This window comes from Brassica napus, chromosome C3 (assembly GCF_020379485.1).
Source record: "Brassica napus cultivar Da-Ae chromosome C3, Da-Ae, whole genome shotgun sequence".
In the NCBI taxonomy this organism is placed as follows: Eukaryota; Viridiplantae; Streptophyta; class Magnoliopsida; order Brassicales; family Brassicaceae; genus Brassica; species Brassica napus.
In genome coordinates this window covers 68,556,340-68,575,298 of record NC_063446.1, presented here as the reverse complement: position 1 = coordinate 68,575,298, position 18,959 = coordinate 68,556,340, and the positions used below count along the sequence as shown (strand labels likewise).

Genomic DNA, 18,959 nt, shown 5'->3' with positions numbered 1-18,959 from the left:
CAATAAAAATGTAAAATTGGAATTATAAAAATACTAAAATATATCTATTATATTTTAATTACTATTATAAAATTTTAAAATAAAAATATTTTCTATAATTTTTAAAAAATTTAAACTATAAATTTTTAAATATAATTTTCATATTTATTATAATATTATTATTTTTGATATTTTATAATTAAATAAAATATAAATATTGTTAATTTATTATTTAACCGCTACTGTATTTGGTAGTTAATCAGTCATAAGTATCCCGCAAACGCATCAATTTCTAACCGCAGAACCAGTCATACAAATCTCTTAAACTGCTAGAAACCGCAACCACCCGCATCCGCAAACTCCCGCAACCGCTGCGTTTGAACTAATCAGACCCTAAGTACTCCACGTTTAATTTTATTTTTCCCTGTTTTTTTTTGTTTTTTTTAATAATGGCAAAATCGTAATTATAATCATCTTCTTCCTCCAATTGTTTTAATTCTCCTGGGACACTTTCATGACCGACCATAGAATATTGTAACAATACATCAAAATATCACGTTTTCATGTTGTTTTTGAATTAAATTGATAGATCTATCCAATCACATTCAATTTTAAGCACAATCCAAAAAAAATCTAAGAACCCGATTTTTTGGCCAAAAATGGCCACAAAAATCTTACCCACTGTGAAACGGTCCAACGCTGTGTAATCTCCTGTCCGAGACCTATCTAACTCTAACTAAACAACTGGTGCCATCTTCCTCTTCCACACCACGAGTTCTGTTCGCCGTCGAGTCGTCATCTCCACACCGGCGCTCGAACCTGCTCCTGTAGAGAATGTGATGAGAGTAGAAGATGTGAATAATATTGTATTGACTCTCGTGAGAATAATGGTTAGAGTTACATATATATTTATATTAGAGATGTTTCCTAAACTAGATAGATACAAATATATATGAGTATCTTATATAATAAATATACAATATTAACAATAATGTTTATGAGCTCCTCCTCGTAGTCTCCATGCAGAGCTTCATCAGCCAAGTTTATGGTACACCATACCCTTTCTTCTTCATATCATCAACCGAGCTCGGAGCATTTCGAAATGAAGAAGAGAATACATGGGACCATTGAAGCAGGAGAAATCTCACAAAAAGATTGACACATTGGGATTCATTACTCATGGAATAAGGCACCAATTCCTTATCTCCTTTTCTTACAGTTAACTATTGTCAAACGACACGTTTCTAAAACGTCCTACCTTACCAAACTAATGGGGAAGCAAAGAACCAAAGACTCGGAACGAGCTCTGCAGTTTTGTCTTTCCCTTTACAATTTTGGCGGATTATTTTCCTCTTCGGGATCTGATCAACGACCACTTTGACTTATAGCCTCTCTAAGTCTTGGGAATATTATCATAAACCCAAAAACTTAATTGGAACAGAACCAAAAAAAAAAAACAAAAAACCAAAACCGGACAAAGTTTACAAAAACAATGGTTTTTACTTTTTTTTTGAACCCGAAAAATCCAAGCGGAACAGGTAAAAATATCCCAAGTACAATTAAATATTAGTTATTTTAATACTAAAATAAATACATATATATAAAACATTTAATTTACAAATCGAAAATCTGAATTACTCGAATATTTTTTTTTGTTTATTTGGAGTTTATCTGGAGCATTCAAGATTTTTTAGTTTTAAACTTGAACCAAATCCAAACTGCTTTTAGTTCGGTTTCATTTCGGGTTTTAGAAAAACACGTGATCATGATCCGACCCGATATTATTCGAACTCACCCGAAAAATGTTTCGTTTCGAAAAATTTACTCCTAGAGACATAATTTCACTTTACAATTACGCAATGAATCGCATTGTCCTTGGAGAGCACTTTTCTTGTGTTGATTCTACAACTTACCCTTCAAACTAGACCAAATCCAATTAGTCACTCTCATTGTTCCATCGCTTAGCTTTATCCTTATCACTTTTGAATTATATATTTGCTTAAAAAATAAAAATAAGGTATTTCAAAAAGAAAAAGAAAAAAAATAGGATTCAGACTTTTCTTTTTTTCGCTTCTCTTCTCTATTAGCGTTGGATTAGACAAACTCTTGTATAAAAATTACATAAAATAAAGTCTTACCGTTGGATTGAAAATGGCCTAATCAAGCAAAAACACACGAAAGTTTGTGTCATCACAAAAGCAGCCTAAGAAAGCCACAATACAAGGCCTATAAGCACTACTGAAACTCGAGACTTGGACCCATTAGTTACATCTCAAACACCACACAACACATCATATAGCATTCAGTATAATCTAGAGAGAGTTGTATATAATAAAACATTCGATGCAAAACCCTGGTCTTGCAAAAGATTAGGACTGCTAAAGACGCGCTTCAAACTAGGGCACACTGTTTGGAGCCTCACCATGCTCACCGAGGATATCTGTTAATAACCAGGACATAGTTTTCAAAAGTTGAAGTCTCTTATTTGCTAATCTTTATATCAAACTATCAAAATAAACACACCCTACTTTATACCTTTGGACAGAAACGGAGATCCAGTGTCTCTAATGAGCCGCATCCTGATATAGCTGCTTCAACTCTTGCTTCATCCATTTTACAAGACTACCAAAGACAAAGTCACAAAGTGTGTTTAGTGATAACATCTGGACAAGTACTACAACTACAGATATATATATATCTTCAACTTACGTGAACCCATGTAACTGAGCTTATTTCACTAGCTAACAAAACAATTAAGATATAAACAGAGCCAATCATGGGGAAAAAACATTACCTGAAGAAAGAGAGTAGACAATCTTGGACAGCCAAGCTTCAGTACTTCCAGAGAGCAACAGTTGCTAAACAATCCATTTTTGAATTTAAATTTAATTAGCAAATTGAATAACACCAATCTTTTTGATGAGAACTAAAGAAACAAAGTCATATTACAACTTGTAAATCCTCTCATACCTTAGATTAAGTAAGACCAGGTTGGAACAAGCGAGATCAACCTCCTTTAAATTGACACATAGCGAAAGGTTCAGTGATGATAAATGATTAAACCGAGCTGCAGGCGGTATCAATACTTTTCTGATATTGGGGCATCCCACACAGCTGAGGTTTTGTAGCAACCGGTTGGTACTTGTTTCAGCTGGTTCTTGATTACTCTCACCAGAACCCCAATCATGTTCAAGGTCATGCATGTTAACACAGCCGTTCAAGCTCAAATGGGTCAAGTGTGTGCAGCAGGCAAGTAGATCATCTATAGTAGTCTGACAGAGAGTTCCATAAGACAGGTCCAACTCTTCAAGTGCGGGTAATGCACCTTCTTTGTATAGAGGCTCCAATGATGAGTCAGTAAGATCTTTGCAGGCTTGTAGTTTGAGTACCTAAACAATAAAATATGCAAGAAGTTCTCATGAAATGAATAATAAGTATATATGCTCTACTGCAGTCTGCAGACAGAAAGAAAAAAATTGTACAGGTCATAAGGTCTTATGACTTATCTACCTTCAGTTGAATACATGACTTGAAGATGGGCTCCAGATTCATCAAGCAAGTATACGACAAATCAAGAACAGACAAATTCTGGAGGCCTTTCAAGGAAGAAAAGCCAACAGAGCCAATAGAAGAGCACGACATTAGCACCAGTGACTCGATTAGTGGACAAGAAGCAGTGATTGCAGGCAGACAGTCATCCCTCAGTTGACTAGAAAAGGTAATGGAGGGAAGTTGATTAGCATAAGTCGTGAAAATGAAATATAACAAACAATAAATGATTACCCGCAGAAAGACGCATCTAAAGATGTTAATAAAGGACAAATGATGGATGATTCAGACAGTCCACCGAAACATTTCAAGTCAAGGGACACCATATAAGGCGCTTCGATACTGAGCACACTCAGTTTTGGGCATATTCCTAGATTTAGAGACCGAAGTGCAACCTGTTCATAACCAGAACGGTCAAGCAAGAAATACATCAGTTAAGAAAAGTTAGTTTTGCAATATGAGAAAAGAAACACTCACAGGCTTGAAGAATGCAGTTTCAAGATTATCACATCCATCCAAACAGATCTGCTCTAAGCGAGGGCACTTCAACGCAAGAGAAGTAACAGCACGACAACCAACAAGGGACAGACTAGACAACGACGAGTTGCAGAATCTCACTTCTGTTAAGCTCTGAAAGATGACAGAAGCTTTAGAATCAGGTAAGCAACCAGGAAAAAATCACCTATTGTCTTAGTTAACTATATATTTCACTATGTTATCACATGTAGCAGTTAGCTGCAGCCAAAAGCACAAGAAGAAACCGTGTCACACCTCACAGTTGTCAAGAATCAATGACTTCAGCAATGGGCATCCACCAACATCACTAAATGATTCACATACAGTGTTGGACAGTGATTTACAACCAGAGAGATCCATTTCTTGCAAGGACTGGCACTGCAGAACTAATGCTGTCAAATTCTCCTGTTTCTTGAGAGCTAACCTCTGCAACAAAAATGAAGAAATGTGAACATGTTAAACAGACCAAAACTTCCAACAAATGGAACTGTATTAACAAATCATGATAGCATACTCGTAGGGCGTTGGAAGTGATTGTGACTCGGCGAAGAGCTAGACAGTTTGCAACAGTGATTGATGAAAGCATGGTGCTTTGCAAGTTCAGCTCTACGAATCTGTTAAAACGCAGCGAAAAGAGAGGACACTTGTGAAATGATAGCAAAACTTTGCCTTTAATTTTCACAGTAAAAAAACAAAAGATGAAGGCTATACTTGCGGCAATTTAGTAGGATTAAACTCTGCAAGCAGGAGAGATGCAACGCGACAGATGTGAACATATTGCAATTATCAAGCTCCAAAACCTGCAATAGATGATCTGTGATTAACTTAACTGGAAACAGCGGTCTTTAGTTAAAGGTTATAGAACAGTGTATGGAAAAAAAAACAGACACAGACCTCCAGCGCAGGACTGTTAGCAATCCAAGTCATAGACGCGGATGTTATACGCTCACAGCTACGAAGCTTGAGAACTGTCAACATGGGGAGATGTACTGACTTCAAAGAAGAAAAAGGTCACACAAGTCAGAGAAGTAAAATAATAATATATTATATATATAGTAACATGACACCAACCTCAAAAGATATATTGGAGCAGTGTGAAGCATTAAGAATATGGAGAGCAGCACAAGCCTGGGCTATTTCACGCAAAGTTTCATTACCGAGACAGGAAGAGTTAGAAACATCGAGCGACTCTAGTTGAGGACACGAAGTGACAGCTGACCGGATATCAGCATCTTGGAGCTTATGGCACGAGGCTATGTCAAGATGTTGGAGGAGTGGACAGTTAAGCATCGCCAGTACCATGTCGCTTCTTTTTAATGATAAAGACCGGAGCTGCGGACACCTAAATGATAGGAAAAGAATGAATGAAATACACATAAAGGAACAAGAATCAAATAGAAAAAAAAAAATCAACTTCACCTGATAGACAAACGCAGAGCGCTGCATTTTCTAATTTTAAGTTTATGTAGCCGATCATGGCTCAGGTGTATTTCCTGAGGAACACTTCCCAAAATAGCGTCACTTATGGTCACGCTCCTCAAGCTGTTACACTCCCCCAATATCTGGAAAAAGTTTTCACTGATCTGACCGTTTCCAATAGTTAAGATCTCCAGATTCCTGAAACAAACCAAACGAAACGATGGATATGATGTACATAGCTATATAGCTCTTAATCTATGAAATCATATTATATTCAAGACAGAGATACCTGAAACTGGTAGCTGCTTTCATAGCCAGGGCGTTAACAGCAGGAACGCCATAAACATTCACTCTAGTGGCATTGGGATAGCGACGACACATGTTTTCAACTGCCACACAAAAAAAGCAAGAAACCAAAGATTATGTAAGTTTGAGGAACATAGCGCCTTTGTATAAAGAAAGAAGGTTGCAGAATGAATGCATCCAATGTTACCAACATACAAGTGAAGTTATTGTATTCACTAAAAATATCGAAAAAAAATGTATAATAATAGTCCAAGACTCAATATCAATTCTCAGAGTTGTTTCTTTCAGATTTAACATATTATGAATGAAAGAAGAAACTTACACTGGTCGATAGAAATACTCATATTTTTAAATGTCAAGACCCTCCAAAAATCCTCATGAGCACTGGCAACTCTCCACTGACGACATACCATAGCAGAGCGACAGAGGTCGACGTGTTTCAAGAACGAGAACACCTGAAAGCGAAAAGAAATGACAAAAAAAAACTAAAAACAAAGGGAGAAGAAGAAAAAAAAAGAAAGAATGCAAGAGTGTGTGTGTGTACCACATGTAAGACGTCATCAGTCAAATCAAAACGAACTTGAGAATCATCATCTTTCCGACCATGATTCAAGATGAAATTGTGGCAGAACATATGTGTCCGAGAAGAAGATGCAACAGTTCTCTCCTCCATGGACGACGAATCAGAAGAAGCAGACGCTGGGCACTCACTGCAATTTAAAAGAAAAAGAAAAAAAGCCTTTTCGAACAGTTTGTATCAAGATAAGAGTGATCAAGGTAGTAAAAAAGGGAGCTTGAGTACAGTTTGGGACGCTTGTGGTACGTATCATCATCCTCAGCATCTGTAGATGACCATACGCGCTTCAATTCACCTTCCTCCATCGTACAATCCTCAGCATCCAACGTGATCAATCTGCGAGAAAAGAGTTACCAAATTCAAAAGATTAAAATCTAATCTCAATCATAATCCTTTTATTAGTGAAAGCAAGTATAACTTACCCAACAAAAAAGCAAATGATTTCATCTCCAAGCTGCAGCAAGCAATTAGGGTTTGAGAAAATTGAGTGCTGTGGTTTTATTATATCAAATCCAGAAAGAGGAAAATAATCCGCCAAAAATTAGAATAGGAAAGGGAAAAGACAAAAGAGCAGAGCTCGAGCTAGTTTCGAGTCTTTGGTTTCTCTCTCTTGCTTCCCCGTTATTTTGGTCGGAAGGGAGGTCTCCAAACGGTGCCGTTTTATGATAATTACTAAGGTCTTTTGGAGAGGAGAGCAAAGAAACCCACATTGAAACTGGGCTTGTTTTTTGATGGCCCAATGAGTATTTCGTGGCAATCAATGTCAACGTGAGACTAATATTTCTTTGACTGACTCGACTCCTTTTATTATATCTTCAGTTCAATCTTCTTCCTCTTCCTTCCACCATTTCTAAGAGCGACCATCACGAGTTTTCTCTACTGTTATATTCTTTCCTTCTGTTTTTACTTTGTATTTTTGATCAAACAAAAGATGATTCAACTTGTCTCTCTCTATGCATGGTTGCACTTTAATTGAAACATTTAGTAAACATGCGGTATAATTGGTCAGCTAGATAACTTTTTTTTTTTTTTGCTAAAATATTATAGCTAGATAACTTACTAGGCTGTTTAACATGTCTAACGAATTTTGGCATTGTGTTGTCTATCCTTACCACATCCATCTAGCCTCTGCATCTATCCTTACATGTGTACTCTCCATGAAATTATAAACTCAGAAATCACTTATTTATCGTATTCGTACGCAATAATAATAGTAATACATTCAGCAATAATAATAGTAATACATTCAGCAATATTTTCTTCTTATGGAATAAATGATACTACAAGAGAAGATCGCGACATGCATCGAAATATTGTGGAATAATCAACTTTGGCAATGATAGAGTGGTAGTACCATGCTAGCTAAGAGTCGGCGATGGGCTTTTAAGCTCATTAAACATTTGATTTAAGCGCCAAATTTTATACAAATGTTTAATTTATTATTTCTGTAAAACAAACTTTATTGATCTTTAGGTTAACTTTTCAAGACTCAGATTAGAGCATGATTATCGCAAAATGGGTTGAAGAGTTTCTTAATTTTTTTTTTCCCGAAAAAAAAAAAAAAAAAAATCAATCGCGGCCGCCACGTGTCAGTGGGGTCCGCAAACAGTACTTGAAACCAACAATAGTCGATCTTTATTAGATCACTTTTGACATCGGTTTTATGGTGATACGTGGGATCCACCACTAACTTTTTTTTTCTAAAACCCCTGTTGGAAAACACCGATAAAAATGGTCTTAGTGTTTTGTGATTTTATTCATATGTATGGGACAGCAATCCCAAGTCAGTATAAATGACTCAGATTAGTGTTTTGTGATTTTATTCATATGTAATCATTTTTTACATGAAGTTCTATAATTTTCACACAAATTAAGGCACTTGCTACAAAGTCATTTATATCTTTCATCATCAATTGACCATCATCTCTCGTAACACATTATTGCACATTGAAACTCGAGTTTGTTGACTAGAAATAACAACATGAGGGTAAATAAAGTCATATCTTATCATATTATGCATAGTATTTTGAAAACGTCAAATATAACGAGACAAGAAAAAGAGTCTAAAACGTCATGTAAAAGAATACAGAGGGAGTAATTATATAAATGACTACATTTACTTGATTCCTCCTTTGTATTAAATGATGATATAAACTAAAAGCTTTTGTTTCATTTAATTATTGATGTTTTACTTTCTCAATACAATAAAAAAAATTCTGTTTAACCTACACAATGAATTGAATGAGTAATATGTTCATTGTTTAAATGAATAATATATTTAGTATTAGTATGTATAAATTAGTAAAAAAAAATCTCTTATATATCAAAAGAAAAGCATTTGTAATATATATTTTCACATTGTAATATTTTAACATTGTGACGTGTCAGCCTCACAATCATTTAAACATTAGATTGTTGATGTGTTTCTTGCATAAAGCTTCTCAAATCAAAATGGTTTCACACTTTATGTGAAAACATTTATTACAGTTTCCAACTATTCATCTAATGTGTCATTACCTTGCAACTGAAACTATAATATGTTTATTATCATCTACATGGACTCGATGAAACATCATCATCGAAAGAAGCTTAAACATGAATTCGATGAAACATGATCAAAATATTCACAGCGCAAGAGCTCGATAAAACATTATCATCGAAATTAAGAAGCTTTTAAAAGTAAAATAGGTTGTAGAATCTTTTACTACATCATCATTAATTAAAAATATAACTATTTCATTAATTTCATGTGTTTGTTATTTTTATAATGTATGTTATAATTTGTATATCTTGATTTATTAAAATAGTATAAATTAAATTACATTAATTTTTTATAAACTAAAACCGATAATATATAAACCAAAAGAAATTAGATATGATTTTAATATGGTCGTTAATTTGTATTAACCGAAAACGAAAAAACTAAACCGGAACCGAATTGAATTACAAATTTAACATTCTTACACTAATCCCTTAGTATAATATACTCCAATATTTAATCTACCGAACTATCTCATTCTGCGCACAGGGGATTATTACCTAGTAACTCAGATATAACGGATGGAGTCTATGATTTTTATAAGGCGGTGTAAATGGCTGCATTCTACTATACGACCGAATCTGAGAACATAATGGATGTGTGGGACGGTTGAGCTATAATTAAGAGATCTCATAAATACAATTGAAAATAAAAGAAATATCAACGATGAAAGAAAGAGTTATGTTTGTTGGGATAATGGAGTTAAGTCCCAAATAAAGATTTACGTAGACTTAACTGTTTCGAAGTAGACAGACAGGTAGGTGCAATTTAATGCGTTCCTTCTTTTATAGGTTCCACTAACTCAGAAGAGCTTCAATGTGATCAAAACCACCCAATCCTTTCTTTCATCTAATCATTTTATTCATTATTGTTATAAGTTAAAGCATTGTTTAACAACAACAAAAAAAAGAGAAAAATGTCATGGTGGAAGGGTTTCTTGATCTTCTTGATGCTGTGTTTGTGTGTGTCATCAGAAGAGAGTATGCCATACGATTACTTGAAAGTTCCAGCAAGTGAGTTTGTGAGCTCCATTAAAACGATCGTGGAAGTAATAAGACAAATGAGTTCGATTTTGTCTCGGTTTGCGGATTTCAGTGGGGATCGTCGACTCCAAAATGCGGTTTCGGATTGTCTAGATCTGCTCGATGTTTCTTCAGATGAGCTGAGTTGGTCTGCCTCTGCTTCTGAGAATCCACATGGTACGTACCTTTAAACCCTAATTAACCGCATATATCTATTATCTAGTTTTAGCACCGCCTTACAGTGTTATAAACTCTAAATGCACAAGTTATTTTTTAATTGATGGAAAATACAAACTATTTTCTATAAACCCAAAACATAATATACAAATTGGATCAAACCGACAATTTTTTTAAAGAAGAAATGGATATTAGATACGATTGTTGCCACTTTAGAAGAAAAATGGATCTAGCATGACCTTTGTTATTGGCTTATAGCTGCTTGCTATGCTTTAGAAAGATTACCTGAACTTTTCTTTTCTTTTTTAATTACCTGAACTAGTTGTTTTAGCAATTAACCGATTAGAAAGGATTTTTGAAACCGGTTGTTTATACCGATTAAAATGATCCAAAGGTCGTGAAATTGACCAATTTAGTATATACTTTTTTTTGTAAACTAAATTTAGTATATACTATATAGTAGTTTTATTCTTTTTCACGATTATTATATATACATATCAATCAGAGTTTTTGAAAGTTCAGAACATTATTCGTAGGCATCTAAAGACTATCCATTAGACAAGTAACGACGCCCAAATTACGTAATTAACAATATTTTCACCATTACACAAGATAGGCAAAGGAGAAGGACATAGCTGATGTTAATCTGACGTATACGACCGTCATAGAATTTTAGTCTTTTTGATTATAAACGTGTATAAAACAGCAATAATTAAGTATTCTTGTGAAACAACACACATGTACAACTAGACTGCTTCAGAAGTGGACTTTATCTAGTAAGATTCTCCACGACTCCAAGTCTCCAATAGAATATGATCATCCATGGTGTTATTAAATGGTAATATAGTTTTTTTTTGGTTCACCAAATGGTAATATAGTAAGTCATTTTATTCACATATTTAATTGAAAAGGGCCGAATTGAGAAAGTTTTTCTAAAAACAAAATGAAAATTAGTTTCGCACTTGCTGCATTAAATTTGAAATCCGGCATGGAATTGATTGCAATACGGTTATTTGGTGGTTCTTTGACCACCACCCTAGTACTAGCTAGTAGTATTATTCAACTATACAAACTTTGCATTGCAACAAAGAATATTAATCTCTACACGCATATTCCCCGTTTTCTTATTCGGTTTTGTTGATTCAGCTTAAACAAAGAGCTTAAAAACAAATACATTTCTGCTCTTTCGCCTTCAGAAGATCAGTAACAAATGATACTTCCTCCCTTCAGTTGTAATAGAAAGCATTTAGTCCCTATATTATAATTTCATAATTTAAATTTGTTTTTTATAACAAAACCACACGAATAAAAAAAGAACAAATTTGAGATAACCTTCTGAGTGTTTAGCAAACACTGCTAGCACAAAACATTCTTGGAAAAAATGTTATTCGATTGAATCTGTTAGTCAATGAAATTTTAGAAGTTTCCATCACACATCTTTACGTCAAGAGACTCAAGACATAACTTCTATAGTAAATGGCATGTGCGTAGTAGGGACAGAGAACGTACGTGGATTCAACATCTTTTTTTTTTTGTCATCTGGTAGATTAAGATTAGATTAAGATTAGATGGCACAATAAATATAAGTGAATGAAAATGATAGTGTGGAAAAATAAGAATAAATAATACTAGTAGTTAATGAGCTTTGAGTGGGACCAACAGGTAAGGGCAACGGAACAGGGAACGTGAGATCGGACACACAGACATGGTTGAGTGCTGCTCTCTCCAACCAAGACACTTGCAAGGAAGGCTTGGACGGTACATCTGGTCTCGTCAAAACTCTTATCGCTGGTAATTATTATGTTTTTCTTTTATGTATACTATTATTTGTGTGTGTCACTAAAAAGTAAACTTAATATAATGATATGGTAATTTCTTAACAATCACATTCGATTCAGAGTATCAAACTTTCTTTGTTATTATGTTTGTTTCGGTTTTGGACAACAATATAGTAACTATATAATATGCTGTTAAGCAAAAAAAAAAACTATATAATTGTAATTGAAACGGTGTAATTTGAGGCTATAACTAGTAATTAATAATAATAAAAAAGATGAGATCAAAGACACAACTATTAATAGAATCGAATGGAGTGAGATTAAAATTCCATCTATTCCACTACTTTTTTAATGTGGAATGATTTTTTAAACAAAATGTTTTTTATTCATGATTATAAATAAAATGAAATTCCTTTTTGTTTTTTTTTAATTTTAACTGGTGAATATTATGAGATTTTTATCTTAGAAAACAAACAGAAGATTTTATTTCATAAAATTGCATCCGAGTTGCCTCTAAGTATAATATAAAAGTAGGTTTGTTATACAATATGTCTACTAATTATGATATTTGATTTTTTCAGGTAGATAAAATTCTTGTTAAGTTTTGATTATTCGGTTCAGTTATATACAGTAGAAACTCTATAAGCTAATACTCAATAAATTAATAAACACCATAAATATTTTTTTACGGTCCCAAGTTGGACCGGTTTAAAATATGATGCAAATCGATAAAATAATAAGATAATAATTTTTTTAAAATCCTATGTAAATATATATAGATCCCATTAAATCATAAATTAATAATTATATATATATATACATTTTATATATGTACAAACAAACTATTATATTGTTTGTCTTACATTCACAAGTAGAATTATATTTATATTTTTTAACACTTAGTATATTTTGATGAAATTTAGTAAAAATATATCTAAAATTAAATTTAAACTATATGAAACATATTTTATGTACACTAAATAGTATAATAAAACAGTATGAATGTCAAATTTCAAAAATGTAATTAATGTATATATAAAAATAATAATAATAAATTTTATTTTGGAAAAATTATATATTTAAAATACAAAAATCTTAAAATGATTTTTTTTTATAAATTAATAACTCTATAAATTAATAAAAGAGAAATTCTCTAGGATAGCCATTTTTAAGTTTTTGTCACAAAAATAGCTTTCAATGAAGGAAATGACCAAAATAAGTTTTATTAAAAGGTAAACATGTATTTTACCCTAGGGTTAACTAATATAGACTTAAGGTTTAAAGTTAAGGAGTGGAGTTTTGTGGATATGGTTTCAAATTTTAAAAAATAAATATTAAATTTTTCAAAATAAAAAAGAGTTATTTTGGTCATTTTCTTTTTTGATGGTTATTTTTGTGATAAAAACTTAAAAATGAATATTTTAGAGAATTGCCCTTGATAAAATATCATAATCTCAAACATTATTAATTTATAGAGGTTTTAAGTTATTTTATATATGCCCAAGACTGTTTTTAATTCTACTCCCGGTTCATTTCAGGCAGTCTCGATCAACTATATTATATGCTTAGGGAGCTGTTACCACTTGTTCAAGCCGATCAGAAACCCAAACCCATTTCTAAACCTGGCCCTATTGCTAAAGGACCAAAGGCTCCACCAGGCCGGGGACTCAGATCAAACACCGACCACGACGAAAGCCCTCGTTTCCCAGACTGGCTCAGGTCCAACGACCGTAAACTCCTTGAAACAAACGGTGTAAGTTACGACGTAAGTGTAGCCCTGGACGGGACAGGCAACTTCACGAAGATAATGGACGCCATTAAGGCAGCTCCTGAGTACAGCTCGAAACGTTTCGTCATATACATTAAAAAGGGTTTATACTTGGAAAACGTTGAGATCAAGAAGAAGAAATGGAACCTCGTTATGTTAGGTGATGGCATTGACGTGACCGTTATTTCTGGTAACCGCAACTTCGTTGACGGTTGGACCACTTTCCGGTCCGCGACATTCGGTATAACTATTACGTTTTATATGATTCTCATTAATATTTATATGTTTTATCTTCTTTTTTTTCTAACTTGTGATACATATTTTAGCTGTAAGCGGAAAGGGATTCTTAGCAAGAGATATAACCTTTCAGAACACAGCGGGGCCAGAGAAGCATCAAGCCGTGGCCCTAAGGTCAGACTCCGACCTCTCTGTGTTCTACAGATGTGCCATGAGAGGTTTTCAAGATACACTTTACACGCACACCATGCGTCAGTTCTACCGAGAGTGCACCATCACTGGAACGGTAGATTTTATATTTGGGGATGGGACCGTTGTGTTTCAAAACTGTCACATTTTGGCTAGGAGAGGACTCCCTAACCAAAAGAATACCATCACTGCACAAGGCCGTAAAGATCCTAACCAACCCTCAGGTACACTTCTTAGCCACTGTTCTTGGAAACTCTATTAATAGTTATCTTTTGAATATAGTTATATCGTTAATTTTTAGAATAAACGAAAAATTCAAGCTTCACATCGAAATATCAAACAAATAATATCTAATATATAAGTAAATTCAATTCTACTTAATATAAAAGTTTTTTTGGCGAGCAACTTTCCCATAAACAAATTTGCGAGGTTTATGTCCAACATCTAGTTTTAGTAGAGCTTGTGGCTTCCCTACATTTGCTCCGTCACAACCCCTGTTCTGGAACGCGGTAGGCGCTAGTCGGGCGGTCGGGTTGGGCCTAGCGCCTAAAGAAAAAATCGGAGATTAATCGGAAATTATGCGGGGCGGAATTTTTAGATGGTTTACTATGTTATAAAACATGTTAATGTTTAATTGTGTATAACATTAATACATTTTCATGTTTATGATTGTATAAAACACACAAATAGAATATATAAATTTAATATAGTGTAATTTTCATCAAAATTATGAATATAAATGATATTTATAAAATTTTAGATCAAATAAACAAATAAAAATATTATTAAAACTAAAAAAAAAATTAAAAAAAAAAAAAAAAAAATTAGGCGGCCGCCTAGGCGGCTAGGCGGTCATTTAGGCGGCTAGGCGGTCATTTAGGCGGTCTAGGCGGAAAAAATCGGATATCCGATTTTTTAAACCGATTTGGCATAAATCGGGGCGGAAAAGTGACGCGTAGCGCCTAGGCGGCTAGGCGGCCGCCTAGGCGGCTAGGCGGCCGATTTTTAGAACAGGGGTCATGCCTAGGCGGCCGATTTTTAGAACAGGGGTCACAACATTAATAAAATATAGTTTCTTGTCAACAAAGAAACTATGTACCACACAAGCAACTGTTCTCATTAATTGAAAGCCTTATTAAAGTACAAAATCAATCAATGCATGTACTATCTACAGTGTAATGATTCTCACTTGGACAATTTTGCTCACATTCAGGATTCTCTATCCAATTCAGCAACATCTCTGCGGACGCAGACCTAGTCCCATACCTAAACACGACACGCACATATCTAGGGAGGCCATGGAAGGAATATTCAAGGACAATTTTCATGAGGAACAACATGAGCAACGTTGTGAGACCCGAAGGGTGGCTTGAGTGGAACGCAGACTTTGCTTTGAACACGCTCTTCTATGGAGAGTTCTTGAACTACGGGCCTGGCTCAGGACTCAGCAGCCGAGTCAAATGGCCTGGTTTCCACGTGCTTAACAACTCGAACCAGGCTAACAATTTCACCGTTTCTCAGTTCATTAAAGGAGATCTCTGGCTGCCTTCTACAGGGGTAACGTTTACTGCTGGCTTGGACATCTAAGTATGGCTCTGTTTGAAGCGTGAAGCCTTTTTTTTGTTTTCAGTTTCTATTTATGTTTTTGTTTTCAGTTTCTATTTATGTTTTTGTTTTGTGTTTTGTCATACTGTTCTTTGATGTTGGTGGAGTGTGATTTTTACGGTTTTGGCAAATATTGTTACAATATAAATGTATTACTGGGCCATTAGGTCATCAGTTTAAGAAGAATCGATCATTATTTACTCAAGAGTAAATAAAAAGAAAAAAAAATATTTCGAAGAATTAAAAACATATAATGTTATGGAGTATTTGATATGAAAAGAAATGTAATAAACAAAGTAACGAAAAACTAAAGAGAGAAGCATGGTACTATGTATAATTGCACCTTGCTTATATAACTTCTAATGCAAGAGCTATATGGCCACTTTAGGCTAAAGGTGAAGCATAAGCTGCCATTACCCAAAGACCATTCCAAAAAGGCAAAACCGAATATTGTGTATGCATTGCAGAAAAAGATTCATGACTTGTTACCAACACCTTGTAGATCAAAGAGCGCTATATAAAAAAAAACTATGGCATCCCAGTACTCTTACAAGCAAGTCGAATCGATCAATCTACTTATGGCAAAGTCTTGGTTTACTTGATTCTGAAGAAAATCACCCCAAAAGTGTAAAGAGGAAGAAAATCACATTCCAGCTGTCTTAAAGTGTTGTATTACAAGAAAGACAGAGAGACTAAAAGGAAAATTTGCAGAGTTCTCAAAAAATTGGTTCAACCAAGGATGGGGAAGATGCGGGCGATGTGTTCCAAGGGAACATTCTCGCCTGTGTTTTTCTTAAGCTCCGGATGATTAAATTCGTTCTGTGGTAAGACGCTACTTCCGTCTTCTTTCACAACAATCCATCCACTGTTGGTCACTTGGTGCTCAATGAACTTGTCTAGAGATGCACCATCCATGTTAACAGCCTGTGTCAAATGTTCATAAGTAATGAGCAAAGGGCATGTAAAATTATACAAAGTGAGAGACTTTAGCTATCATTGTGGTGAAAAGAAGAAGGTCATGTGTCAAGATTTTCATAAATTCAATCAAGATAGAACAACATACCTCGGCAAGAACAGATCTTGGAACCTTTTGGTAGCTTAAGCTAAGAAGGTGAGTTGCATATGCTTGGGTAGCTTGCTCAAAACCTGCATTTAATTTCTTTCATGTAAGACATCTACACACAAGTCATAAAATGAATAGACAGTACCATAAAGACCTACTTGTGTACAAGAGAAGATCTAGTTCTAGAAATTTGATATACCTGGAACGGTCTCGAGAATGTGACGGTTCTTAGCAGCTTCATCCCAGAACTGCTGGAACCTCCCAGTCTACAAAAGCAAAACAAACAAGTATTCTAAATACTCTCAACAGACAGACATACACCTTTTTCAGGCTCTCAAGTCTCAAACTAACCTCAAGGTAGTGTGAGAGAACAATGAGTGACTTGAACTGCTCCTCCATTTGCTGAAAGACACAAAGTAAGCTTGATCATCATGAATCTTCCTACAGTGCAAGTGAAAGAAGAAGCATTACCACTCTTTCGGGAATCAAGAAGAGGCAAAGGCTAAAGTCTGGAGCTGGCATAGCCATAAGAGCCTTGATCAAGATACGAGCCACAACATGAGTGTTCATACGCTCAGGCTCAAACTGCACATAAAAGAGACAAAAAAAAAAAAAAACACCACTTAAGAGACAACAGAGTCTTCAGACAGGTAATGGTAATGAATGGACAACAACTAGAGTACCTGGTAGAGACGAAGCACGCATAGATTTGCATCAAGACTATACGTTTGCGATGTAACCTGAGGAGAACATAGAGAAACACATACAACAATCAACCTCACGTGGAAGAAGATTTCTACAACGGAAAGCTAATTTAATTACATGACAAAGCACAAAACAACAACAGCAACTGAACCTGCTCGTTGACGTAGTTTTCGAGATCAGGTAAGATCTCAGGGTTGAAGGGATTGACGGCGACGAGCTGCTCAACGGTGTATGAGCTCTGTTCCTTCGGGGACTCCATCTCTTTTCCCATCTCTGTCTCTTCGTGCTTTCGAGGTGAATCACGGCGGGCGGGTGAGAGCAGATGGATATAGGGTTTAACGGCAAAACGGCGACGCTTTTTGTCTTATGAGCTACTATTGCAGGGTAATTAGCAAACTAGATAAGGTTTGTTTTGTAAATAACAAAGATTCTCTTCACTTTTAATTAGAAGAAAGTTAAACGGTGATTAACATTTAACCCTGTTTTTGATCAAAAAAAAAAAACATTTAACCCTGTTAAGTAAAGTTATGGTTGTTGACTAGTCAACAAAACTTGTAGAGATTTATTCTGTAATGAAATATCTGAGACATTGTTTCTTGATTTAATGATCACTAGACCCTCAGCGCGGATATGAATTTTCAGTTTTTAATTATTTATTTTATTAAATGATGTATTTGTAATATTCGTTCATATTATATTCATTAAGTAAATATTTTTTTTGCATCTTAAACTATCTATTTTTTACGAATGTGTGATATCATATAAAAAAATATAAAAAAATGAGTATATAGAATTAATTAGATAATTGTAAAAACAGAAATTTTTTTTCGTGTTCTATATCATATAAATAATGATTCACCAAGTTAACAAAAATCATGATTTTTTTTTATGTGTAATTTTTTTTATTTTGACCATTTCTTTAAAACTATATTAAATTTTACATAGTTTAATTATAATATTTTTAATATATTTACTTTTTTATTTGAAATGCAACTCAATATTTTTTTAAAAATTATAACAAAAATATTTTTAGAATTTATTTGAAAAATATGAAAATTACATTTTAAATTAAAATTATCCTAAAATATGATAAGTTTTGATATAAACAAAAACTTAAAGTATGTCAAAAATAATTATATTCAATGATAATAACAATTTAAATTGATTATTTTTAAAAAAAATTACAAATTTCAAAAATATTGTTTGAAAGAAAATTCATTTATCTTTCGAATATAAAATGAAAATATTATAATTAAATAATAAAAAATATAAATAAAAACTATAAATTTAGCAAATGACAACTGAGTTATATTATGCTAAAATTTTCTTTCTAACAATTTAGCAAATGACAAATGAGTAATGAGCAAATAATACCATATAATTTTTTAAAACATGGTCATTCTTAAATATTTTTTGAATAAATAATTATTTTTAAATTTAATCAACTGAAAATAATATCCGTACAGTTGTGTGAGTCAAATTCTTGTTTTATTGATGCATGTTATATATTAGTGTTGCATGTTTTAGGTA

At 33.8% G+C, this 18,959-nt stretch overlaps 3 protein-coding genes across 5 annotated transcripts; 1 reads left to right on the top strand and 2 right to left on the bottom strand.

Moving 5' to 3' along the window:
- Positions 1–520: 520 nt before the first annotated feature.
- On the bottom strand, positions 521–6,979 carry LOC106361108 (F-box/LRR-repeat protein 15). 2 transcript variants are annotated; one of them, XM_048750419.1, is made up of 19 exons: positions 6,769–6,979; positions 6,572–6,682; positions 6,314–6,479; positions 6,092–6,224; positions 5,753–5,852; positions 5,464–5,661; positions 5,116–5,386; positions 4,939–5,037; positions 4,756–4,844; positions 4,559–4,658; positions 4,300–4,470; positions 4,006–4,158; positions 3,763–3,923; positions 3,490–3,688; positions 2,950–3,368; positions 2,774–2,837; positions 2,515–2,601; positions 1,238–2,419; positions 521–804 (listed from the first exon to the last, which is right to left on the bottom strand). In XM_048750419.1, the coding sequence occupies exons 2-18, from the start codon at positions 6,649–6,651 to the stop codon at positions 2,282–2,284; spliced, it is 2,628 nt and encodes an 875-aa protein (XP_048606376.1). In that variant the 5' UTR covers positions 6,652–6,682; positions 6,769–6,979; the 3' UTR covers positions 521–804; positions 1,238–2,281. The 2 variants fall into 2 exon arrangements, with proteins under 2 accessions (XP_048606376.1, XP_013656262.2); XM_013800808.3 differs by having other exon boundaries at positions 1,243–2,419.
- Positions 6,980–9,689: 2,710 nt separating this feature from the next.
- On the top strand, positions 9,690–15,861 carry LOC106361105 (probable pectinesterase/pectinesterase inhibitor 44). 2 transcript variants are annotated; one of them, XM_048750420.1, is made up of 5 exons: positions 9,690–10,084; positions 11,747–11,875; positions 13,401–13,871; positions 13,957–14,280; positions 15,270–15,861. In XM_048750420.1, the coding sequence occupies exons 1-5, from the start codon at positions 9,802–9,804 to the stop codon at positions 15,641–15,643; spliced, it is 1,581 nt and encodes a 526-aa protein (XP_048606377.1). In that variant the 5' UTR covers positions 9,690–9,801; the 3' UTR covers positions 15,644–15,861. The 2 variants fall into 2 exon arrangements, with proteins under 2 accessions (XP_048606377.1, XP_048606378.1); XM_048750421.1 differs by lacking the exon at positions 11,747–11,875 and having other exon boundaries at positions 9,695–10,084.
- A 428-nt stretch (positions 15,862–16,289) lies between these two features.
- Positions 16,290–17,802, bottom strand: LOC106361104 (eukaryotic translation initiation factor 3 subunit K). The gene is made up of 7 exons (XM_013800805.3): positions 17,581–17,802; positions 17,408–17,464; positions 17,196–17,309; positions 17,076–17,126; positions 16,924–16,990; positions 16,725–16,807; positions 16,290–16,585 (listed from the first exon to the last, which is right to left on the bottom strand). The coding sequence occupies exons 1-7, from the start codon at positions 17,698–17,700 to the stop codon at positions 16,391–16,393; spliced, it is 687 nt and encodes a 228-aa protein (XP_013656259.2). The 5' UTR covers positions 17,701–17,802; the 3' UTR covers positions 16,290–16,390.
- Positions 17,803–18,959: the final 1,157 nt, after the last annotated feature.